Source organism: Labeo rohita, chromosome 3 (assembly GCF_022985175.1).
Source record: "Labeo rohita strain BAU-BD-2019 chromosome 3, IGBB_LRoh.1.0, whole genome shotgun sequence".
Lineage (NCBI taxonomy): Eukaryota > Metazoa > Chordata > Actinopteri > Cypriniformes > Cyprinidae > Labeo > Labeo rohita.
In genome coordinates, this window is record NC_066871.1 from 43,183,817 (window position 1) to 43,194,835 (window position 11,019).

The window sequence follows — 11,019 nt, forward strand, 5'->3', positions numbered from 1 at the left end:
AGTGAAAAATGAACCATATATATATATATATATATATATATTTTTTTTTAGAGTGATTGAAGAAAACGAGGGGAATGAAGCATCATTTAGCATCATTTAGGTGTGTATATATTTGTGCCATTCTGTGAACTTAGAGTATGTTCTGCCTGAGCTGCAAAGGTCAAAAGGGTAGAGAAGGAATCTTAGTTTGGTCCTTGTCCTAGGTGGGGGAGCACCACCTAATAAAGATTTTCCTCATGTGATGGTCATGATGTGCTGTATCTTTGACCATTAATCTTGGGTTTCTTGCCCCAAAATTGGCAATCTCCTTCCTGAGTTGGGATTATCAATAATTGTGTTCTTTTGTGTTAATGTCGCAAGTTGTTCAAATCTGTAAAGCAGTTGGTTAGGCTTTCTTAAGCCTGGTTGGCGCCAGGGTACCATGGACAGATTTATGACGTGGTCCTGATAGCATGGGCCTCTTTGTGGAATTTGGTTTCAGCAATGTTCTGATCAGATCTTCAGTTTGTCTGATTCGCTTTGATACCCTACATCTACCACTAAGAGTTCTCCTAAATAGCAGTAAAAGATTTTAGCTAAGAGTTTTCTCTTAAAACCAATTTACAATGTTGCTGAGACAAACTTTTACATAGAAATAGAGAGAAGTCTTAAAGGAGAAGTCCACTCCAAAACAAAGATTCACGTATAAAGTACTCACCCCCTTGTCATCCAAGATGTTCATGTCTTTCTTTCTTCAGTCGTAAAAAAATTATGTTTTTAGAGGAAAACATTTCATCAATTTTGTCCATATAATGGACTGATATGGTGCCCCGAGTTTGGACCTCCAAAATGCAGTTTAATTGCGGCTTCAAATGATCCCAAATGCGGTTGTAAACGATCCAAGCTGAGGAAGAAGGGACTTTCTAGTGAAATGATTTGTAATTTTCATAAAAATAATACAATTTATATACTTTTAATGTCAAAAGCTCATCTTGTCTTACTCTGCCTGGACTGTTTTTGTCCGGTTCATGACAGTTAGGGTATGTCGAAAAACTCCCATCTCATGTTCTTCCTCAACTTCGAAATCGTCCTGTTTTACCTTTTTTGTTAAGGGTGTTTGATCTTCTTTGCATGTTCACTTTGCAAAGATTGGGTCGGTACTTCTGCAGCGATGTAGGATGATTTTGAAATGATTTTTGAAGTTGAGGGAGAAAATGCAATTGGAGTTTTTCGGCATACCCTAACTGTCTTAGAATACACCGAGTTCAGGGAGAGAAAGGCAAGACGAGTGTTTGAAATGAAAAAGTATTTCAATTATATATTTTTAATGAAAATAACCGATCATCTCGCTAGATAAGGCCCTTCTTCCTCGGGCTGGGATCGTTTACAACCAAATTTGGGATCATTTGAAGCCGCATTTAAACTGCATTTTGGAAGTTCAAAATCAGGGCACCATATCAGTCCATTATATGGAGAAGAATCCTGAAATGTTTTCCTCAAAAAACATAATTTCTTGTGAAGAAAGAAAGACATGAACATCTTGGATGACAAGGGGGTGAGTACATTATATGTGAATCTTTGTTTTGGAAGTGGACTTCTCCTCTAAGCTAAGAGTAAGGGCGGGGTTGACCTTGTTGCTATGGATGATGTCAGCATCCTCACTAACTATTCACACAGTGATTGGCTGATAGGGGAGGGGATTGAGAGGGGAATCTCTCTGCCAGAGATTTATTCATAGAAATATTGCAGAGCATAATATTATGTTACCATTTTTAAATAAAGGTTTAAAAATAAAAATGTTTATGGTGTTTATGGTGTGTGTGTTCACTACTGTGTGCGCACTTGCATGGACAATCCTTCAGAAATCATTTTAATATGCTGACTTATCAATGTTGGAAGGAGCTGTGCTACTTAAAATTTTTTTGGAACTGATACTTGTTTTTAGGATTCTTTGCTGAATAAAACGTTAAAAAGAACAGCATTTATTCAAAATGGAAATCGTTACTAAAAATAAAAAGTCTTTACAATCACGTTTTATTGATTTAACACATCCATGCTGAATACAAATAATTTACTGGACCTAAACTTTTGAACGGTAATGTATTGTTACAAAAGATTCCCATTCTGAATAAATAAACTCTTTAAACTCTTTAAAAATACTTTTTCTTAGATGGAAGAACAACTAGGTAGGAAGACAGGTGAGGTTTCAAGACATGATATGACAGTTTAATATTAACAATCAGATGGAAGTCATTAAAGCACACGTGTTTCAGAATTTGTTCAGCTCTCAGGTGTGAGTTTCTGCAGGGTGGATTTCAGACGGTCTCGAGCACTGCTGCACACCTCCAGCGATTTATTCGGCCTGCATATAAAACACATCACATACTGTTAATAACAAAAAAAAAGTTTATGAATGTAAACACTTTTGTTTGTTGAGTTACCTGGCCATGAAGGCATTCAGGACAGTAATGTGTTCTCTAGGGAAATAACTCTGTTTCACTGCATGCTCCAAACACTGTAGATGTCCTGGGACGACCTTCACAGGCTTCAGCTTGTCCTCACTCTACAGAGAGAGAAATGAACTTCAAAAACACTTTCCACCATTAGGCTCAACGGTTCAAGTCATGGAAAGTGATGAAACTAACTGCATTTCCAATTGCATTAGGACAGGGGTTTTCAAACTGTAAAAGCTGGGAATAAAATATATCAGTGCCTTTGTTTTGTCCCAAGATGCACACCAGTAATGTTTTTATTTCTAAGCATGTTTATAAACATTACTTAAATGTCCTAATTGAACTATGGCCTAATCCCAGCTTAGTCTAAGCCCTGTCTGTAAAACCAGGCATTTAAGTATTATTTTGCCCTTTCACAAATGAAGGCCTTAAAAGGTATTTGCCAAACAATTAACACCATTTGTTAGTATTTCTAAACATTCTTAAAACAAGAAATTGGTTAAAGGAGAAGTCCACCTCCAGAACAAAGGTTTACAGATAATGTACTCACCTCCTTGTCATCCAAGATGTTCATGTCTTTCTTTCTTCACTCAAAGAAATTATGTTTTTTTTGAGGAAAACATTTCAGGATTTTCCTCCATATAGTGGACTTCTATGGTGCCCCGAGTTTGAACTTCCAAAATACAGTTTAAATGCAGCTTCAAATGATCCCAAATGCAGTTGTAAATAACTGATTGTTTCGCTAGATAAGACCTTCTTCCTCAGCTGGGATCATTTACAACCGCATTTGGGATCATTCGAAGCCTCATTTAAACTGCATTTTGGAAGTTCAAAATCGGGGCACCATATCAGTCTATTATATGAAGAAAAATCCTGAAATGAAAAAAAAACAAATTTATGACTGAAGAAAGAAAGACATAAACATCTTGGATGACAAGGCGGTGAGTACATTATCTGTCAATTTTTGTTCTGGAAGTGGACTTCTCCTTTAAAGAATAAATTTATTGATTGAATTTATTCATTTATTTTAAGAAAATGAAGCAACCTGTCAATGGGTACTGAAAGGCTGTTTCGCTTTAAAGTCCATCAAAAATAAATAATAAATAAATAATTTTTATATATTTGTTAGAAAATAAGCCTTTGTATCATGTCACTTTTGCACTTTGATTTTTTATTTTATTTTATTTTACTTTGTTTTGGTTTTTTTTTTGCATTTGTACCAAAAAACGAGACAAAAATACTGAGGAACACCATTTTGTGCAGTGTGACCAGAAAGTAAGGTAAAAGTTATTTCTAAGTTATCGTTAAGCTATTTTTTGTCAAATTAATTAAAAACTAATGGAGATCAGTTGGGAGTTGTATTTTTATACTTTTAGCATCCTTTGACATTTATATTTAGAGATCATATTAATATATTGTGCTCCCTTTAACTAATTCCTTAAATGTTCTTTGATTGCTCCTAATAAAGTCTTAAATTTACTTCCATAAACACTGATAATAATTATTTAAAATTAATTACACATTCTTATACTTAAAAAATGAATATGAAGATTGTTGTATATGCTATAATATTAGTTGTGCTTACTAATGCTTACTGTTTTTCTATTTTTCATAGTTTAAATGATCTGCATGGGTTTACATTAAAATTTAGGCCTTTATATTTGAGAAAGAGGGTTGTTTGCAGTATTTAAGTTTGAAAATCCCAGTATTCAGTATGATTACAAACTTTAATGAGGCTTTTGCAGAACTGTTGGTATAGAATGGCATGAATCAGAAACACCAACCATGTTCAAATGACAACGTCAACATGAAATGGCATTCATTTTAACCTATTTTACATGATATTTCCAAGAAAAATACATATGTTACATTTATTCAGAAACAAACTAGCCCTGTTTTCGCTGTCTGAATGCGCTACATGTTTGTACCTTCAAGAGTCCGAGCATCACCAGTAACGATGACACAAAACTCAAGCCCTGGAAGGAAGGTGTAAGGAAGGCTTTACTCAGCACTGCATCTGAAACACAGATACATGAGAATCAGTCAGACGTCTCAGATCGTTCAGCAGCCGTCCGACGGATGTTTCTCTTACCGATGCTCTCCAGGACGGCCGATTTCAACTCTGCGTCGTCTTCCTTGTACACAGACGAGATCTTCAGAAATGCTTCTGCTGTCTTACTCACATCCAACACGTCCACCTGTGGAAAGAAAAGCAGACGCTTAGCACTGGGCCAGTCACAATTATTACACAAGGTTTAGACATAGTCATGGTTTCTGCAGGTTTTATGAAGGTAAATTTAAAGAGCTTTTTAAGGCTAAATAACATCTGTCAATGAGGTATGAAAACTTGTTTTTTCTTTGAAGTTGATTTTTTTGAGCCTATTGGCAGATATTTGTTCTTGTTTCAATCATAAACTTACTTCATTTTGATACATTTCTCAGAAAACAAGACTTCATGTGTTCATTTTGCATCTCAAGTAAATTTATCTTGATTTAAGAATCTTTAGATGTTTGTATTGGAAAACAAGACATACTGAGGAAGATATATATATATATATTTTTTTTTTTGCAGTATGTGCAACATTTAATGCCATCAATTTATGAATTTAAGACTCTCTGCCTTGATTTAAGACCTTTTTCAGGCCTTAAATTGCAGAAGAGTTTAGTATGTTTTAAGAGGAACAGAAACCCTGATATTAATTCAAAAGATTGCAAAAGCTATAAGCTGAAAGTACTGACCTGTTGCTGAATGAGGGAGCTTCTCTTTGCGCCGAGTCGCAGGAGTTTGTCTGGAGAAGGAAAGCTCAGGAAAGACGAGACGTCCGGAGTACGAGGTGCTGAAGGCGGCGTTGAAAACTGCATAAACAGATACATGTTTATTTTGTTCTCACTTAAGTTTTCTGTTATGAATTGTACTGGAAGATTTGATCAAACCTGATTTAATTCACTCTTTTCTTCCTCTCCTTCTCCCTCCTCTTCTTCTTCTTCTTCTACTTCCTCCTCCTCTTCCTCCTCCACATCCTCATCATCATCATCCTCGTCCTCCTCCTCATCTTCATCTTCCTCAGGTTCTCCCTCGTCATCACTGTGACATGAGAAGGAATTGTGCTCATTCATACACGTGAACGTGAGAAACCAAACCTCACGAAAATCAGGTAAAGGATTAAAAACATTTATTTTTCACATTAAGAAGAGAATTTGGGGGTTGGGGGGGGTAATGTTACAATGCAGTTTTTTTGTTTAGAGTGTGTCTGATACCTCAGAGAGCCCAGCTTGTCTCCCATGTTCATGCTCTCCATCACTTCTTTCAGATTTTCACAGCCTTCTTCACCAAGACTGTTACCTAAAGACAAGCACAAATGTATGTTGTGGATTTGCAAGTATTACTGCAGTGTGTAATTTTCAATTAAATAAATGTCTTTGTGGATCATATAGTCATCTAACCAGTCACCAGTGTTATTTTAGTATTATGTATATGCTATTTATAGTTTTTTATTAATATTTTGAATGAGCTTTTATTTTTACCTTTTCAGTGTTCGTTTTAATTTTAGTTAATTTTTTAGTAATTTTATGCTCTTTGAGTTTTTATTGGCTTTTGTTTTTATACTACTATTTAGATTTCATTTATTTTATTTTGGTTTTAACTTTAGTATTTATTTTATTTCCAATTAGTAATTTTAGTGCCAAGGCAACATTTCCAATTTTCATTTCGTTTAAAATGTTTATCTAATATTTATATTTTGATTTAATTAACAAGCTTGTTTTTCATAGTTTTAGTTAATAATAACTCTATAACCAGTGTTATTCATATGATACTATATTACAGTTTTTATTACTTTGAATTCATTTTATGTTTCCGTATTCAATTTAATATTAGTTAAAGTTTCAATAATTTAGTTTAAATAAAGTTTTAATAAATTATTTTTTTTGTAGTTCAATACATCTAAGTAGTCTGAAGTAATTTTTATTTCAGTTTCAGCATATTTTAGTACATCTCAATAAAAATTTATATATTTTTTTTTTTTCTTCACTTCAGTTAATGTTTATTTTATTTTAATTAACTGTAATATCCCAAAAGATTGCTTTTTCACTGTTAGTGTGTTTTAACATATTAAACAACGTGTTACGTATTAAGTGTTTAAAGGCAATGCATCAACTTTCCAAGCAAAGACACAAATACATGCTCTTTACATAACATTTAATCTTCCTTAAATCTTAAATGTCTCTCAAACCTTCATTGGTTTAAGAGCCAAACTTGGCTAAACCAGCCCATCTTTAACCATCGCTGCCATGACATTTCTTATGTTTCAGTGTCAGTGTATGTGTGTTTGTACCGTTCAGGTCAAGTCTCTTTAACTGATCTTTGTGCTGGACAGATCGAGCCACTTCCAGTGCAGCTTCCTCTGTGATTTCCCCAAAAGACAAATTCAGCTCCTGGTGAGAGAGAGAGACAGGCACTTTTACTGATTTAGGTTTGATCATGTCATCATTTAAAGTCCTTTAGCCAAAGCTAAAAGGATAGCATAGAAACTGATTATCTGTCAGTACCTTAAGAATCGGCAGTCCTTCTTTTAGGGTCTCTGCTATGGCACTGGCTCCTTCAGACCGAACAAGACAGTCACCAAAATTGATCACTTGCACATTGCGCAGGTGTTTCAGTGCCTAACAAACAGAGAAATACCTTTGAAATCAAGGCAAGAACTATAGGGAGAAAAAAACAACAACTACACAATAATAACAACAACAAGTTTTTGTATTTATCTGTTGATGTCATACAGCTCTTCAATAATTCTGCTGATTTTCCAGCTGAATCTGTTTTCCAGTGTACCTGTGCCATGGCGATCGCTCCTCTCTTGGTGAAGGTGTTGTCGTTGAGGTTCAGGACTCGCAGTTGTGGGTTGTGCTCCATTGCTGTGGCTAAAGCTGTGACTCCTTGGTGATTAATGCCATTCTGGGGCATGTGCACTTCCTCCAAACTGCCAATCAACTGAGAAGATAAAGCAACACCAACTGATTAATATAGAAGATAAAGCAATAGACCAATGGATCAACACCAGCAAACCAATAAAAAAAAAGCAATGGACCAACACTAGTGGACCAATGGAGAAGACAAAGCAATAGACCAACACCAGTGGACCAGTGGAAAAGATAAAGCAATGAACAAACACCAGTGCATCAATGGAGAAGACAAAGCAATAGACCAATGCCAGTGGACCAATGTAGAGGACAAAGAAATGGACCAATTGAGAAGATAAAGCAACAGACCAATGGACCAACTCAGTGCATCAGTGGAGATGATAAAGCAATAGACCAATGCCAGTGTACCAATGTAGAAGATAAAGCAATGGATCAACACCAGTGGACCAGTGGAGAAGACCAATCAATGGACCAATGAACCAACACCAGTGCATCAATGGAGAAGACAAAGCAATAGACCAATGCCAGTGGACCAATGTAGAGGACAAAGAAATGGACCAATGGAGAAGATTAAGCAATGTACCAACATCATTGTATCAATAGGAAAGATAAAACAACAAAAATGGACTAATGGAGAAGATAAAGCAAAGCACCAACACCAAAGGATCAATCAGCTGAGAAAAATGAACAACATCCATAATGGACCAAATGACAAAGAGCAGCAATCAGATAGATACTGATACAGATATTTTACAACACCAGATGAAATGAAAAATATTTATGGAGGATTGTGTTTCAGGGTAATTTCTCATATGGTTCAGCACCTGAAAGGCATGTGCCAGCGCTGTTGCTCCATCATTCTCCAGTCTGTTCCTGCCTGCGATGAACACCTTCAGCTGCAAGGGGGCTCCAAGCGCACTCGATTCCTTATGACACACAGTCAGAGCTGCTGCCAGTATCTAAAGAAGCAGGTGACACCAAATTTCCAGAAAAATAAATTGGCAACATAACAGAACACAACCATATGCCCTCTTTTTCAAGGCATGATGACATCATTATCATAAACCCGCCCACCTTTCCTCCTCCGATGCCCATTCCACAGTTGTTCAGGCGCAGTTCCTGCAGCGTGTGGCAGGCTGCACTCTTGAGCAGCTTCTCGATGCCTTTCACGCCGTCGGGTCCAAAAGCGTTATCGCTCAGATCCAGAACCTTCAGCCGAGCTCCAGCCGTGATTAACGCATCGCCCAGAGAAACCTAGAGAGGCGACGTTTACCAGCATTAAACAATCTGTTATAGTTACGACTACTAACTGTGAATGCACTGGGTTTGATAAAGACTTTGTAAAAGTCTTTGCTCTAAAATCCATCTTACCAGCGCTGGAGGAATCTCAGCTCGCAGGCGGCCGGTAAACATGTCACTCCAGTGGCAGCACTAACATGGGAGAAAAAAATTCAGATAAAAGAGAGTTACATTTTAGTCCATAAATGCTAATTTATATAGTGTTATATATAATATATTGCTATATTAAACCTATATTGGTCATTATCAGTTCAATTAACAAAACAGACCTTACTGTAAAGTATAACCAATTACATTCAAACTTTAAAAAATATATATATTTGAATATTCTATATTCAAATTACTTCAACAATCCAAAGATTCTAGGGGGAAGATAATGCATTGAAATTTCTCATTTCACTTCCCACCTCATATATTATCCATCATTGATAAAATTCCATCAAGGGAGAGATACATTTGTGGGAAAAAAAATACTGTAGCTTTTGAGTTGACAGAGTCTTTGAAGTCAACAAAAACACATGTAATTTGTCTTATCGTGCCTTTTAAAAGTTAATAAGCTGGTTTATTTTTGGGTACATTCAAATTACTTGATTTAGCATCGTTTTTCTGCTGCCTTTAAGCTTTTCAGGTCATGATCCTCCAGTGGAGAACTCCTGTTTTTGGATATGTTTAGGGTTTGGGTACAAATGCAATAAGTCAGGATGATCTGGGACATGCACCTGCAGGTCGCTCTTCGTCTCCAGAGCTTTAGCGATGGTCTGCGCTGCCTCCACACCGATGGTGTTTCCCTCTAGTCTGAGCGCACGCAGACCGTCAAACTCCTCAATCTCCTTTACCATCTTCTCCACTGCACACAACACAACACAACATTACATCTGTTCATACTCTTTCATACAGATGCACAGGCATGTGACATTAGGAAATGATCAGCAGCTCACCAGACTGAGCATTGTCCAGTTTCAGGCCTTGTCCTTTATAACTGAGCTCGCCCTCATCGACTTGAGTTTTCGCCAATGAGTCGGCGAGATTTGCCACAGCATCAGATGCCATCTTGACACCAACTGAAGAAAATACATAAATACACAAGAGTTATATGAATTACAAAGATAACATCTGACACACATTAAAATGAACCCACTTCGTTTTTACTATTAATGCATGTTTTACTAATATTATTACTTTACAAGTTACATTTACTATTATTAACAATGTGAATAAGTAATTAAATATATCTTAATTTATATTTATTAAACTGCACTGATAAATTCATCCTATGTAAACTTACTTTATATGTTAAAACGTTAAATATTCTTAATAGTGTAACCCCTGTTGTTCACCCCTAAAGTGATGTGTGTATGTTTACATAAATGTACGTGTCTCTATGAACATGTGTTTTCAGATTCATACGCACTAACACATGACTAGCACGCAAAACACGTTTTAAGTGACGCAGCCTATTTACAGCCACTAGACGTTCATCGGAACACACTTCGCGTATAAATATTCAGTTTGTACTTACAGGTGGCGGTTAATATGATTGTCTGGGTGCAGATGTAATGCACCCAGTTTCTTCCTCCCGCTCGTTCTGATGACGCAGTTATGTAGACGCGCAAGGGTTTGTGGGATATGTAGTTCGCACATTATTTTATTGAGCGTGGACTCTATTTATTTAGTTATTTTTCATTTGTTTGATTTATACTGTTAGTCTTAATTAAATTACCACATGCAAACCATACAGGCACTTTTTAATTGCTTAGGATCATATTGAACAAAATCGCCGTATATATTGATTTTGTTGGCAAATTTGATTATTAATCATTTTAAAGAGAGAAAATTCTCGCATGAACATGTTTCTCACACTTACTAAATTCTTGTAGAGATACTGCAATACTGGGAGGGAATTCAAGGTCGCTGTAATCTGACTGAAATATTTTCCCCAAAACACAAGGACACATTTATGCCAACAAACTAACTAAGTTTTAAGCACATTTTAGTAAATAACATGCCAATTTATGTTTTTAAAAGAGTATTCTCAGTGTTATTTTTTTCTTTAAAACCTTAAAGGCGTAGTCTGTTAAAGTTTAACATTAATTTATTCTCTCAAAGACCGTTGTTTTAGTGAATAGTCACTGTCACGTGATAAGTGTTACTTTACTCAGCGCTTTTCAGGATGGAACAATCACGGATGTTTGTTGATTCCCGAACATATATTACTTGGACACAATTTTATAGTGTTTAATATGGTGCGTTTACTTTGTATCCCAGTTACTAATTCTATAAACGAACACGTTGAAAATAATATGCTTTCTACACTATATACGGTCTAAATAATGCGAAAGAACGTCCAGAGATTCGAACGCATTTGAATGAA

The 11,019-nt window shown here is 35.9% G+C and overlaps 1 protein-coding gene across 1 annotated transcript; it reads right to left on the bottom strand.

Annotated features, from left to right (window-relative positions):
* Positions 1–2,178: 2,178 nt before the first annotated feature.
* Positions 2,179–10,250, bottom strand: rangap1a (RAN GTPase activating protein 1a). The gene is made up of 16 exons (XM_051105762.1): positions 10,168–10,250; positions 9,587–9,709; positions 9,368–9,495; positions 8,721–8,780; positions 8,424–8,603; positions 8,174–8,308; positions 7,261–7,419; positions 6,981–7,094; positions 6,767–6,866; positions 5,691–5,775; positions 5,367–5,517; positions 5,172–5,288; positions 4,525–4,630; positions 4,361–4,449; positions 2,421–2,542; positions 2,179–2,341 (listed from the first exon to the last, which is right to left on the bottom strand). The coding sequence occupies exons 2-16, from the start codon at positions 9,696–9,698 to the stop codon at positions 2,260–2,262; spliced, it is 1,740 nt and encodes a 579-aa protein (XP_050961719.1). The 5' UTR covers positions 9,699–9,709; positions 10,168–10,250; the 3' UTR covers positions 2,179–2,259.
* Positions 10,251–11,019: the final 769 nt, after the last annotated feature.

Excerpts from the sequence above, each read along its gene's own strand:
- rangap1a (XM_051105762.1), bottom strand. The coding sequence starts at position 9,698 with ATGGCATCTGATGCTGTGGCAAATCTCGCCGACTCATTGGCGAAAACT. Across the intron at positions 8,781-9,367 it reads AGACGAAGAGCGACCTGCAG|TGCTGCCACTGGAGTGACAT; the intron begins GTGCATGTCCCA and ends CTCCCATGTTAG. Across the intron at positions 5,289-5,366 it reads AAAAGAGTGAATTAAATCAG|TTTTCAACGCCGCCTTCAGC; the intron begins GTTTGATCAAAT and ends CTGTTTATGCAG.